Source organism: Giraffa tippelskirchi, chromosome 13, assembly GCF_054371585.1.
Source record: "Giraffa tippelskirchi isolate mGirTip1 chromosome 13, T2T-mGirTip1v1.2.pri, whole genome shotgun sequence".
NCBI lineage: Eukaryota > Metazoa > Chordata > Mammalia > Artiodactyla > Giraffidae > Giraffa > Giraffa tippelskirchi.
Window position 1 is genome coordinate 69,151,428 of NC_137287.1, and position 15,058 is coordinate 69,166,485.

Genomic DNA, 15,058 nt, shown 5'->3' on the forward strand with positions numbered 1-15,058 from the left:
TTCAACAAATATTGGGTTGGCCAAAAAGTTTGTTTGCGTTCTTCTATAACATTTCGTGGAAAAACCTGAATGAATTTTGTGGCCAACTCCATATTTGAGTGCCTGCTATGTACCAGGCATGGTGTCCTGGAGACTCTGTGGAGGGCAGAAATTAACCAGGTGGAGGGAGTAGCATGCAAAGTCCCTGTGGCAGAAAGGAAGGGGGTCAGGCTGTCAGAAGAACAGAGAGGATGGCCCTGCCGCTGGAGCAGAGAGAGCGCCAGCTGCCTGCAATGCAAGGAGGCTGGTGATGTGGGCAAGGGCCAGACCTCCCCAGGCCTTGCTGGCAGAGCCATAACTGCAGAGAGCATGGCAGGAAGCTGCTGTCCGTGTGCTGTCTCCAAACGTGTTGCCTTTCAGCAACAGATTGACTGTCTTTAAGATCTCAATAAAAAGACAGCATTAGCAAGAGAGTGTGAAAGGATGATCATGACTCATTCAGAGGAGGTAACCCAAGGGTGGCACATTTTTATTTGGTTCCCTCCCAGACAAAACTGCAGGTCTCGCCCCCACAGTTATCCTCCCTGATGACAGCTCATCTGCACTCAGAGCTCGGTTTGTGCCAGGCACGACTGTGCGCACTTTATTGCCTCACTTTATTACGCCTCTGTGAGATATGAACTACTATTGTCCCTTTCTGTTTGTTTTGGAGAGACACAGAGAGATTAATAACTTGCCAACAATCGCATGGCTACTAATTAGGAAGACTGGGAACTAATTAGGAAGACTGGGAGCTAATTAGGAAGGCTGGGAACTACTTAGGAAGACTGGGACATGAACTCAGGCTGTCTTCCTCCGGATGGACAGTTGATGATGGTGATGTTCAAACATGATGGTGGTTCTGTAAGGCTGGTCCATGTTGAATTTTTTTTTTTTTTTTACTGTGGACCATTTTTAAAGTCGTTATTGAATTTGTTACAATATTGCTTCTGTTTTATGTTTTGGTGTTTTGGCTATGAGGCATGTGAGATCTTAGTTCCCCGACCAGGGATGGAACCTGCATCCTCTGCGTTGGAAGGCAAAGTCTTCATCACTGGACCATCAGGGAAGTCCCAGAAATGGTTTATTTTTTATTCAGAGAAAATGGAAGCCATGATGAGGTTTCAAGCAGGTGGTGACACAGTCAGATGGCATTTCCTCTCTGTTTGCACAGATGATGGGCAGCTAATAAGAGCATCATCCCTCCTGTGAGATGATACACAGTCTATGAAACCACAAAACGAAGGAAACAGTAACAGCTAATTGAAATTTCAGGGGAACTTCAGATATAATATAATAGGTATAATAGAGTTACTGGTTTTCAGGCTGATTGAATGAGCTCACTTGATGTACGTGCTGTCAGAAAATTGTCCTGCCCCAGGGAGCCACGTAACACCTTCTTGGAAACAGGATTCAAATGTTTGGCTAGATTTTTGTAAAGCCTGGACTGATACTCACACATCCTATACTTTGGGGTGAGAAACAAGAGTACTCTGGAAACCACCTGGGAAAATTATGTGGAAGCTGTGGTCTTATGTATGCAAGCAGCCTACGTGCATAGTCCAGGGAGATCAGTTAATTGCAAAAAGCCTTAGGGCTTATCTGCAAGTATCATTGCCACCATTGACAGCAAGTACTGTGTTTTGAGGTTTGTTTTTTTTTTTTAATTTTATTGAACTATAGTTGATTATTTATAGGTTGTGCCAATCTCTGTTGTACAGCAAAGCAACTCAGTTATATACATATAGACATTCTTTTTTATATATTCTTTTCCATTGTGGTTTATTACAGGATATTGAATATAGTGCCCTATGCTATACAGTAGGACCTTGTTGTTTATCCTTCCTATATATAATAGTTTACATCTGCTAATCCCAAATCCCAGTCCTTCCCTTCCCCTCCCTTTCAAGTACTATGTTGTGATGGTCTGTAATTACATGGTATTTGGTCCATGGACCCATTAATAAGAGGGACACAGATATTCATTTAATTGTTAGACTGAAATAGTCCATAGTCAAACCAACACTTGTTGAGTACCTTTCTATACCAAACGGTATCTCGTTTAATTTTCAGAGTAGAGGAGGCAAGGGAAATGAATGCCCCATCTTTAGAGATAAGGAGTGCGCCCAGAGTCTCTCAGTGCATCCGGGAGTAGGCTTAGGGTTTGATTATTAGTCCACTTGGTTCCAGAGCTGGTACTCTTGGCTCTTGCTATGAAAACACGTGCGAGTTCATGCCCGTTGTCTGTATGTCTGTCCAGCATTTAGGAAGGACCCTACTATTTTGCAGACAGAGATGTGAAAGTCGGCTTGTCAGCTGGCTACTCAAACTTGGATGCTGGCTGAAGCAGCAATATTATGTACAGTCTGTGCTCCTTTCCCTTTTACAGTGAAATAAAGAAAGACTCAGCTCTGGGGCTGTTTATCCAGACCCACACCTGGGGCCTGCCAGGCACCCTGGCACCCCTGTGTCAGCCTGGCAAGAGCCGGTGGAGGGTGATTTCTTTTGTCCAACAGCTGCAGAACCAGGAGCTGCTGAAGGCAATGATGAGGAAGGCTGAGCAGGAAATCAGCAGCAAGGTGATCGAGACGATGAAGAGACTGGAGGACCCTGTGCAGCGCCAGCGGGTCCTGGTCGAGCAGGAGAGGCAGAAGTACCTGCACGAAGAGGAGAAGATTGTCCGGAAGCTGTGGTGAGTCCGGCCCTTGCAGTCAGTCCCTTGTCGCACACATAGCTGTTCAACCCGAAAGGCAAGCCTGTCTTGGCCAAGGAGGCGGCCGTTCCTAGATGGTGTTCTCATACTCTTTCTTTACTGAGCACCTAGTGTGCACATGTGAGTTCTGCTGGTTCTGGGTATCAGTGGACACTCGGCTAGTGCCCTCCATCTGAGCTCAGGAAATTCAACAGTCCTCAGGTGACTGAGCTTATTAGTCTCTTTGGAAGCATCACACTGTTCTGTAGGGCTTGGCAACCCATCAGATGAAAAGGAGCCAGTGGCACAACCCAATGATAAATGGGAAGTCTGAATTTAATCTCAATAAATTAAAACTAATAGCCAAAATAACACAGTGCTAAAATTATCCTCCTATTATTCAACTGTAGTTAAAATCACAAAAGAAGAATTTCAATGTAAAGTATGTCTGATGCACAATGAAAGATGCTGCCTTGAATGCTACCCATCTTCTGTGAGGTTCTTATTGAAAGCATCTATCAAGTCGCACTACTGAAATAAGCAGAGTTTTATTACGCCCCAGTCACTGGGGCAGGCCCATCTGTTATGTTAATGTATGTTTTGTTATGCAGTGAAGATTTCTCATAGAACAGTTTCACCTTTTAGTATAATGAATAGTCATTTGTGTGGGTTCTTCTACTGTTGGTAGTTCTCCTGTTTGTTTGTTTTTTTGAGTTTCACAAAGCCATTTTAATTTTTTTATTTAATTATTTTTTAATACTTTAAATATTTAAAATACTTTAAAATATTTTAATTTTTAAAGGTTTTGCTCCACTTACAGTTATTACAAAATATTGGCTATATTTCCCATGTTGTACAGTACATCCTTGTATCCTGTCTTACACTCAGTAGTTTGAACCTCCTGTTCTCCCACTATATTCCCCTTTGCTGCCTCCACTGGTAAGCATCAGTTTGTTCTCTGTATCCGTGAATCCATTGTTTTTTTGTTATATTCACTAGTTTGTGTATTTTTTAGATTTCACATATAAGTGATAAGCATACAGTGTTTTTCTCTCTCTGACTTGTTGTACTTAGCATAATGCCCTCCACACCCATCCATGTAAATGCTGCAAATGACAAAATTCCATTCTTTTTTGTGGCTGAGTAGTATTCCATTGTAGATGGGTAAGTCTCTTCTTTTTTGGAAAGCATAAACGTCCCCAAATGGGATTGTAAGGGAGCAAATTTCAAATTCTTTCCATGACTAGAATCACCATAAGCCTACAGGATGGGGAGTGTTATGCTCATTGACCTCTTTGATATTTGAGCTGTAGCTTATGTCAAATCAGATGCCAACCCAGTGTGCCTGATTAAAATTAGAATACCCTTCTCAGTGGTAGTCTAGAGAGTCAGATATAAATTTGACCACTGTTCATCAGCATCTCAAAAATAGACTCCAAATTTGTATTTAGTCCATGCACTTATAGACAATCACCCACCGTGAGGTAGTAAGGCTGTTATTTGTCTGAAGTGGGTCTGTGACAGCCCGACTATCTACAACTAGGTCTCAAGGTTCTTCTTGACCAGTTCTTTTTAAAAAATATATAGCCTTTTAATGTTTTTATAGAATTGCCAGTTAAATTTTTCTTCCAGTTTTATTGAGATGTAATTGACATGCAGCACCATATAGTTTAAGGTGGACAGCATAATGATTTGACTTCCACACATCATGAAATTATTGCCACAGTAAGTTTAGTGAATATCTATCATCTCCTATAGATACAAAATTAAAGAACTAGAAAAAACTTTTTCCTTCTGATGACAACTCCTAGGATTTACTCTCGTAACAAATTTCATAAGTAACATATAGCAACGTTAATTATATTTGTAGTGTTGTTGATTACACTCCTAGTCCTTATAACTGGAAGTCTGTCGACTTGCTGCCTGCCCCACACTAAAGGTTCTGGCACTGGAATCGCTGTCCGCTTACTGCCACCTAGTGGTTCTTCAAATCAAAGCTCTTTTCCTGTTTCTTTAATAGCGGGGGTTTCTATTGTCAGATCAACAGGCAAAATTAAATAATGCACACATCTGTTTAGGGTGGGGTTATTGGTGTACTCATTGGAGAAGGAAATGGCAACCCACTCCAGTGTTCTTGCCTGGAGAATCCCAGGGACAGAGGAGCCTGGTGGGCTGCCGTCTATGGGGTCGCACAGAGTCAGACACGACTGAAGCAACTTAGCAGCAGCAGCATTGATGTGCTCAGGAGACAGGATGTTATTACTGGTGTGTTTGTTGAAGTGGGAGACGTACCCTAAGAGGTGAGTACATGTGTGGACATGCACCCCCTCCACAAATCAGACCTGTGATCATTCTCTTTGCAGCCTGGAGAGGACACTCAGTCCTTACTGACGGGACAATCAGTATAAACCAGAGGTTCTCAGGGGCAAGTTTGTTCCCCTCCTGACCCCAGGGACATTTTTAACAATGTCTGTGGAACATTCTTGTTTGTCTCAAGTTAGGGGAGGTTGCTACTGGCATCTATCATAAATGCATGTTGGATTTTGTCAAAAGCTTTTTCTGCACCTATTGAAATGATTATATGGTTTTATTCTTCAGTTTGTTAATGTGGTGTATCACACTGATTGATTTGCAGATACTGAAGAATCCTTGCATCCTCAGGATAAATCCCACTTGATCATGGTGTATGATCCTTTTAATGTACTGTTGTTGGATTTGGTTTGCTAGTATTTTATTGATGATTTTTTTTTATCTGTGTTCATCAATTATACTGGCCTGTAATTTTCTTTTTCTTGGGGCATCTTTGTCTGGTTTTGGTATCACGGTGATGGTGGCCTCAGAGGATGAGTTTGGGAGTGTTCCTTCCTCTGCAACTTTTTGGAATAGTTTGAGGAAAGGATAGCTCCTATCTCTCCTCTAATGTTTGATAGAATTTGCCAACAAAGCCATCTGGTCCTGGACTTTTCGTTTGTTGGAAGTTTTTTCTTTTTAATTAATTTCTTTTGGCATACAGTTGCTTTACAAAGTTGTTAGTTTCTACTGTAAGCAAAGTGAATCAGCTGTATGTATACATATATTCCCTCTTTTGGATTTTAGATTTCCTTCCCATTCAGGTCACCACAGAGCATTGAGTAGAGTTCTCTGTGCGTTACAGTAGCTTCTCATTATTTACCTGTTTATACATAGTATCCATAGTGTATGTGTACCACGTCAATCTCAGTCTCCCAATTCATCCCACCACCTCTGCCCCCTTTGGTGTCTACACATTTTTTTTTTTTCTGTTTATCCATTTGTTTTGCAGATAAGATCATCTGTACCATTTTTCTAGATTCCATATATATGTGTTACATATTTTTCTCTTTTTGACTTCATTCTTTATGACAGTCATCAACAGAGGAATGGAGGAAGAAGATATGGTATATCTACAATAGAATATTAGCCTTATAAAGGAACAAAGTTGGGTCATTTGTAGAGACGTGGATGAACGTAGAGACTTTTGAAAGTTTTTTAACCACTGTTTGAACTTCAGTACTTATGACTGGTCTGTTCATTTTTTTCTGTTTCCTCCTGGTTCAGTCTTGGGAGGTTGTACCTTTCTAAGAATTTGTCCACTTCCTCCACATTGTCCGTTTTGTCGGCTTAGAGCTGCTGTTCCTGGAGGCTAATATGTCAAGGTCAGGGGTGCTGCTAAATGCCCTACAGCGCACAGGACACCCCCCAGCCCCCCGCAATAAAGAATGACCTGGCCCCAGAGGTCAGTGCCAAGGTGGAGAAGCCTGATCTGCAGGAACCTGGGCTCCTCCTTTTGCTGTTTCTCTCCTTTGTCCTCTGTCACATCAGAGTCCACACAGCCCTCCCTCAGTCGGCATCAGCACCACTGAAAACAAAGAGGGGGTCCTTTGTCAGCTAGGTGGTGGACCTGGGCCTCCCCAAGAAACCTCACCTCACACCCCAGAAGGCTGTCTTAAGCCAAACCAAGCTGCTACTCCCCAGCTGCTGCTTCCACCTCCGTGGGCATGGAGGGACCCGCGGTGCCAGAGGGGAGACCAGGCGGGGAGGCCCGGGGTCCTCTGCCCTTGCACTGTCCGTAGTGAAGGCCCCAGTGCTCACTCCGTCTGTGGTCGGCTTTCCCCCTAGTGACCTGGAAGACTTCGTTGACGATCTAAAGAAGGACTCCACCTCGGCCAGCCGTGTGGTGACTCTGAAAGACGTGGAGGATGGGGCTTTCCTGCTGCGCCAGGTGGGAGAGGCCGTCGCTTCCCTGAAAGGTGAGCATCCTTGGAGGGGGAGGGGAATCCTGACAACCCGTCAGATGGTGAAGCATTCGTTCGTGCACGTGGGCAGGTGTTCGTCCAGCACCCACCGTGCTGTTCTGGGCGCTCAGGATGCATCCCTGAACAGCAGAAAAAGCGCCTCTCTCTGCCGGGAGCTGGTATTAATACTTTAGTGGCTGCTGTAATATTCAGGAGTAAATGATTCTAATAACCGTTTCTCTTCTCTGGGCTCTTACAATGCACCAGGGCACCTGTGCCAAATTCACTGAATATAACTCGGGGCCCCGTGGACACATTCCACATACAGAAATGGGAAATGAGACCTCGAGGGGCTGCGCCCTCCACCCAGGTCACGTTGAACTAGCTCTGCCTCCTGAACCCCTGCACTTCTCAACCATGTCCAGTGTTGGGGTCTGGGAGGGGGGCCTGCTTTTCTTGCCTTCGTTCCTGTGGCTCACTCGCTGTTCTTGGTCTGCAGGAGAATTTCCAACCTTACAAAATAAGATGCGAGCCATCCTGCGCATAGAAGTGGAGGCGGTGCGGTTCCTGAAGGAGGAGCCACACAGGCTGGACAGTCTCCTGCAGAGAGTGCGCGGCCTGACCGACATCCTGACCATGCTGCGGAGGTGACCAGGCTTGGGAGGAGCGGGCGGGCGACACTGGGTGTGACCTGGGAGTTTGACACCAGACTTGTTGGTTCTGATCTCATGGCCAGGCAGTCAGTCTTATATGGACATTCTTATCTATTCCAGTCCTGGTGTTGGATGTCAAGAGTATAAGAGTAAATCAGACAGAACCCCTGCCCTTATAAAACTTTCTTTCCCACATGGAAAATAGACACAGCTACCACATAAACCACCTTCCAACAGCATCCGTCCTGAATTTTCCTTTTTTTAAAAAACAGAACTAGGAAATTACAGAGATGCTACCCTTTAGATCTTAAACCAGATTTGAGAGCCAGTCACAAGCATATGTAACATCTAAATTCTTGGGAGAATTTTAATGACTGTCATCTTTTGATAGGTTTGCATGAGAAATATGTTAAAAGTGCAGTTGACTTTTAGATGAATTATTAATTGTAAGGAGCAAGTGAGATTTTTCTAATAATAGTGACCTCAAGGAAAGAGCCTCTTTTGAGGTGCTAATGCTACAAAGAGCTCTATAATCTCCTGCACAAGTTTCAGGAGGCCAGCAAAAATCTGAATTAAGGCAACTCTTGCCTCTTCCTGCAGAGAAAACATCTGCCTGGGTACAGGAAGAAATTGTACTTGAATGACATTTTCTCATAGGCTCACTACTTTAAATTGCCAGAGTGAACTTTTTCTTCCGGTAGGATAAAAATATGTTAAAAGGATTCTTCATTAAACTCTTACCTAAATGTGGTAACCCAACCATAAAGCCTAAAACAAACCTTCCTGATTAAGTGTTTATAGAGACAGCAGGCTGGCTGGTAACAGTGCCCACCCTCCCTCTCTTCCCTGGAAAACAATTTTAAAAAATGATATAGATAGTTACTTTAAAAATAAAATAAATATAGCTGCCATTAAGCTGCCCATCACAAGCCTTTATATTATTATTTCTTGGGATCTTTCTGTCTAATGTGCTGTACTCAGTGCTGTGGAAGACACAAGAAGGAAGGTAGGAATACACACGCCCCCAGGGACAGGCATATGTCCTGGAGCCCAACGGAGAAGACAGAGCAGGTGACAGTCATGGTTCAGAGCAACTTTAGCAGGTTAGGAAGATGTTGGAGGGGTGCCATGTGTCTTGAATTTGAGGTGCTGGAAGGATAGCAGAGCTGAGTTGCCCAGGAAGCCCTTAGAAATGCAGGCTGAAGTTCAAGAGACACAGTTAGAAGGAGTCTTTGCCTAATTCAGAGGGAGGGGGAAAGAGGTTTCGAGTTGAAAGTTGCCTTCATGTAGGTGATTACTGAAGATGGAAGAGGTAGCTCTGACAGAAGGAGAAGGAAAGGAGGAAACAGACGCTTGGGGATTTGAGATTGAAGGAACCAGACAGTTAAAGAAGTGAGCAGCAGAGGAGAGCTGTAGAAGGCGGTATCTTTTTTTCAAAGCAAAAGAAAAACACATTTTGGTAAGAAGAGAATGAGGAGCTAATTAAAAATTATGGGTTGAGTATCATATTTGACAGTGTCTTTCATTTGCCTATGTTGATCGTAGCCACCAGCCCAGAGGAAGGAATTAGACCATCATCATCTTTACTATAATCCACAGAAAAGTACCTGAGGCTCACAGAGGTGAAGTTCCTAGCATTACAGAGCTAGAACACGGTAGCTAATAGTTGAACACAAGCCTGTCTGACCCTGAAGGTCATATCTTTTCCACCATAGTGTGGGTGGAGCTGGACATAGTATCAGATGACCGCCCCGCCCCCCGCCCCCACCACTCCCCACAAAGCAGAGGAGAATGAGGACTAACCCAGCAGTTAGATTCACAGTCACTCTCAATGTTGCAAAAAGGCTAGTCAGGTCCAGGTGGGGTGGCCAGATGGCTGAGCTGTAGGAAGAGCAAGTAAAAGGAACTGGCATGTAAACCACCCTCCTAAGATGTGCAGCAGTGAAAGCAGGCGAGAGTGGAAGGTTAAGGAAGCTCTGGGTCAGAACCAAGCATCTGAGAGCTGCCTAGGCCTGGAATGGGTGCAGGAAGTATGGTCAGAATCATGTATCCACTTTAGGACACCACCACACCAACAATGGACACAGCAGCCCAAGTGGACCATCTCCTGAGGGAAGAAGAGGAAAGCAGCTGCTAAAGATCACTAGGAGGCAGTTCTGTTGCTATGGAAACCCTCAACTCTAAGCTGCTGTTTGGGGTTTTAGCATGCCTTAATTTCTGCAACAAAATCTTGCCTGGTCTGGGGATGACACAGCACTCAAGTAAATACCATACAATGAAATTGCGCGTTACCTGGCTCACTGTTTGATGCTGTGTGGTCTCTCCCAGGCATGTCACCGATGGGCTCTTGAAAGGCTCCGATGCAGCCCAGGCCGCGCAGTACGTCGCTATGGAGAAGGCCACGGCCGCCGAGGTCCTGAAGGCCCAGGAGGAGGCTACCCACACCTCGGGCCAGCCCCTCCCCGGTGCGGGCGTCCCCGGTGACGTGAAGGCGGAAGTGGTGCCCTTGACCGTCCACCACGCGCAGAGCTCTCCCGTGGTCATCCAGCCGTCCCAGCTCTCCTCCGCACTGCTGAACCCCGCCCAGCACACGCCCGGGGGCCCGGGCCCTCACCCCGCCAGCACCCCCACCGCCACGCAGGAGGCCCCCTCTGCTCTGCCGTCCCCGCAGGTGCCCGGGGACGGCTCCTCCGTGCAGAGCCTGTTCATCGAGGAAATCCACAGTGTGAACGCCAGGAACAGGGCAGTGTCTATCGAGGTAGGTCTTCCTTCCATATCTCCTAATTCTGTGAAGGGAAAAGGATGGGGTCCTTTCCCACCAAGAGTTGACAGTCTGGTTGTAGAGACAATGGATATATGTATCAAAGATGTATATAACTTTATATTTTTATCAGAAAATAGATTTTTGATATAGTTTTGATAAAAATATAGCTTTCTATTTTATATACATATATGATAGATTTTTAAAACTCTGAGTAGGTTTCAATGGCCAGATTAAGAAAAAAGCCATCAGACTTCAGAGAAGAGTCAGGCACCCAACCTGTAGGAAGGTGAGACAGCAGTGTGCTGGTCAGCGTTTAACAACGGGGAAAAGCCGGATTTGTAGCATTTGGCAGTTTCTGTGGTGAAAAGACTTAACCAACCATTACTGATTATGTAAAAGGCGACAGTCGGCCCTCCTAAGCCGATGTGAGCTGGCTCAAGCACACCACTGGTGAATGCAGGGTTGAACATGAAGTAGAATCTGAGTAAGCGGAGAAGGCTGGTCCCAGACGACTAAGGCTTGTTCCTTGGATATCAGAGAAATGCTGCTGCTTGGACCAGTGATAAAACGTGGTGACTTCAGACAATTCATGTGGAAACAGTATGCAGAACTGATTGAGGTGGTGGGTCTCAAATAAAGGATGCTGGATGGGAAGTTGTTACAAAAGTCTCAGAAGAAACAAGAGAGGAAGGTCTCAAAGTCATACAGTATAGAGAAAACCTGCTGTGTTTTTAAAATATTCTTTTCAGCAAGAGCTGGTGTCAGTGTTCATGCAGCACGCTGCATTCCCCTGGGTCTCTCCTTCCCCTTCTCTAAACAGTTTCCTCCACTCAGGACTGTGTCCTCAGTCCCCAGTCCTAACCATTCCTGCCTCTCTTGCAAGTCAGCAGTTTCAACTTGTTTCAAGAGGAGGTGACATCTTAAAACCATGAAGGCTAGAGGCATGGCCACTGGGCCTCTGAACACGAGGCAGCTCCCCTCTGTTCCAGACTCAGAGGCTGTGCCCCCTAAACTAAGTTAGCTCCTTATAAAATGCATATTATAAGATGGGGTGAAATGTGATTGATGATGATTCTGCCTATCAGGGTGGGGAAGAGGCCACAAGCACATCTTCCTCCTGAGAGTTAGTGGATCTGCCACATTAAACATCTCTACATTGCAAAGAGGTCAGTAGGATTTTAAAATGTCTATTGTGAATCCACTAGGCATAATTACCATTGTTATGTGTGTATTTTAACAGCACATTCACAGGTCACCTCTGAAATGCTCTGATCCCCGGTAAGGAGGCCTGAGGCCTGAGTCTTCCTACTGGCTCTGCCTTTGAGCTTGATTCACTCAAAAGATGTTACTGAGCCCCAGTGAGTGCCAGGCCTTCACAGGCTCTGGGGTAGGCAGTGAACAGAAGGGACCAGGCTCTGGTGATGATAAACGCTAGGAAGGAAAAAACAGAGAAGGCTCAGGATGGTGACAGTGCTGGCTGTTACTCCTAGAGAGTGAATCTTGGGCAAATCCTTCATCTCACCAGGCCCCCATGTTCTCACTGTAAAATACACTGATTCCGTGATCTCCTGGGTCTTTTCTTATTCTGACAGTATGGGGTTCCACTGATCCTGGTACTCATTTCCACTCTTCCCTCTTGAAATGATAATGTAACATCTCAAAATCACAGGAAAATGTTCTTTCAAAAAATGTACAGATATTTTAAAATGCATTTTATGTATTTCTTTGTAGAGACTGTAGAACTTAATGGAGCTTAGAGATTATCTCAATACCCCCTTCATTTGGCAAATAGGAAAATTGACCCAGAAGGTCATATGGCAGTTCTTTTGACAGCAGCAGAGCTAAGACATAGGATTAGTGAGTGTTCTGGTGTTTGTTTCTTTGAACATCTCCTGTATGATGAAAGGTCAGTGTAGAAAAAAAGAGTTATGGGCTACATGCCTTTGCATGTGTATCTCTGTGTCCCTCTCATGAGTGCTGGGAGAGTATGTAGCAAGTGCTCAGTAATAACTTAGTGAGTGAATGGTTGGGTTTCTGAACTTGCTGCTCTGTGAATGAACATCACTTGGGCTTCTGTGGCAGCCTATTTAAGGAGATGTAGCAGACAGCATAAGGGTCAGGTTTGTCTGATGTGCAGACGTGTTCCTAGACACAGAAGCCAGAGCAGCATTTGACCAGTGCTTTAACTGGGTTACACTTTCTCCCACCTCAGCATCAAATCTCAAAATTTATCAATTCATGTTCCCTTCTGACTTTTGAACTTTCTTCATTGCTGTTGTCCTTCAGAAAGCAGAAAAGAAATGGGAAGAGAAAAGGCAAAATCTGGACCACTATAATGGGAAGGAGTTTGAGAAACTCCTAGAAGAAGCCCAGGCCAATATTATGAAGTCAATTCCAAACCTGGAAATGCCACCAGCCTCAGGCCCCCAGCCAAAGGGTGATGCTCCAGTGGACAAGTTAGAACTTTCAGGTAAGGTGCTATCAGAGCTGTGTGGGCTGGCCGCCCCCATGGGCACAAGCTGGCCAATGGGATCAAGCTCTCACTTCCTAAAAATCTTATATAATACTGTACCTCGACTATGCCTCAATAAAAAAATGTTTTAATTTATAAGCTTTAGGTACACAATAGTGATTCACAATTTTTATGGGTTATATTCCATTTATAGTTATAAAATAGTGGCTATATTCCCAGTTTTGTACAATGTATCATTGTAGCTAATTTATACAGCTCAGTTTATAACTCTTGGTCCCTTACCCTTATGTTGCCCCTCCTCCCTTCCCTCTATACTCACTGGTAACCACTAGTTTGTTCTCTGTATCTGATTCATTTTGTTACATGTGTACTACTTTGTTTTATTTTTTTAGATTCCACATATAAGTGATAGCATAAAGTATTTGTCTTTATTTGACTTATTCACTTAGCATAATACCCTCCAAGAGTCCATGCTGTAAATGGCAAAATTTGATTCTTTTTATGACTTGAGTAGTATGCTGTTGTATATATACACCACACCTTCTTTATCCATTCCTCTGTTGATGGACACTTAGGTTGCTTCCATATTGTGGCAAATGTAAATAATGTGACTATAAATATTGGGGTACAGGTATCTTTTCAGATTCGTGTTTCTGTTTTGGGAGGATATATACCCAATAGTACTATACTACTGCTGGTAATTCTATTCTTAGTTTTTTGAGAAACCCAATACACACAGATGGCCAACAGTTATTTGAAAAGTTGTTCAACATAACCAGGGAAATTTCAAATCAGAATCACAATGAGATATTACTTCACATCTGTTAGGATGTCTTTTATCAAAAAAATCAAGATATAACACATGTTAGCAAGGATTTGGAGAAAAAAGTACCATCATCCACTGTTGATAGGAATGTAAATTTGTACAGCCACTATGGAAAATGGTATGGAGATTTCTCCAAAAATTAAATATAGTACCACATAACCAGCAATCCCACATCCAAGTATATAGTCCAAGGAAACACAATCATCTCAAAGAGATATCAGCACTCTCGTGTTCATTGCTGCATTATTTGTGAAGGCATGGGATATGGAAAACTTCATAGCTAAATGGAATGGATAACGAAGATGTGATATGCATATACCTATTATATAATATATACATGTGTACATAATATATACTTATTGCATATATATACATATATTCTATGTATTATATGTATACAGTGTATACACATGTATAATATATATGTACAAAATTGTGTTATATATGAACATTATTCAACCATAAGAAATAAGATAACCCTTGCCTTTTGTAACAACATGGACGACAAGTGAAGTGAAGTCGCTCAGTTGTGTCCGACTCTTTGCAATCCTATGAACTCACCCACCAGGCTCCTCCATCCATGGGATTTTCCAGGCAGGAATACTGGAGTGGGTTGCCATTTCCTTCTCCAACATGGATGAAGCTGGAGCACATTATACTAAGTGAAAGAAGCCAGACAAAGAAAAACAAATACTGTGTCTCCTCACTTATAGATGGAATCTTAAAAAAAAGGGAACTCACAGAAACAGGGAGTCAAGTGGGGATTAATGGGGGCAGGGAGGCCAGTAGAATGGGGACGTGCTGGTCAATGGATACGAGCTTTCAGTGACAAGATGAATCAACTCTGGATATCTCAGGTACAGCATGTTGACAATAATTAGTATTTAATATATACTTGAAATTTCCTGAGAGTAGATCTTAAACATTCTCACCACACACATACACAAAACTATGAAGTGATGGATGTGTTAATGATTGTGTTAAGCATTTCACAATGTTTATGCTGATCAAATCATCAGGTTATATACTTTACATATGTATAATTTTGTTCAATTATACCTCAAAGCTGGGAGGAAAATAAAGTCCATTTTAACATGAAAAAAAGTTTTTAATTGGAAACAGCAAAGCCTCAGATGTCTCTAGAGCCTTGCTACTATTTTAATTTTTATTGACGACTACTACTATTGAAGAACTGTAACCATAACAGGGAAGCTGTGTTCTGCATTAGGATTCTAAAACAGTGTCCACTAAGGAAAAATGTAGCTTCTGCCTTTCCTACAAATTTATGACCCTTCACCACAGCAGCTGGGGGAACAGGAGGCCTGTGTTTAAATTGAGAGCTCTCCTTAGAAAACACCAGCTTTTATGAGCTGCCAGAG

General features: G+C 43.5%; 1 protein-coding gene across 1 annotated transcript in view; it reads left to right on the plus strand.

Annotated features, from left to right (window-relative positions):
- KIAA1217 (KIAA1217 ortholog) overlaps positions 1–15,058 on the plus strand; it is a 357,946-nt gene that overhangs the window by 320,122 nt on the left and 22,766 nt on the right. Inside the window, 5 exon segments of the mRNA XM_081556782.1 lie at positions 2,535–2,710; positions 6,848–6,978; positions 7,463–7,610; positions 9,945–10,374; positions 12,667–12,850. Of these exon segments, the coding sequence (XP_081412908.1) occupies positions 2,535–2,710; positions 6,848–6,978; positions 7,463–7,610; positions 9,945–10,374; positions 12,667–12,850 (1,069 nt within the window).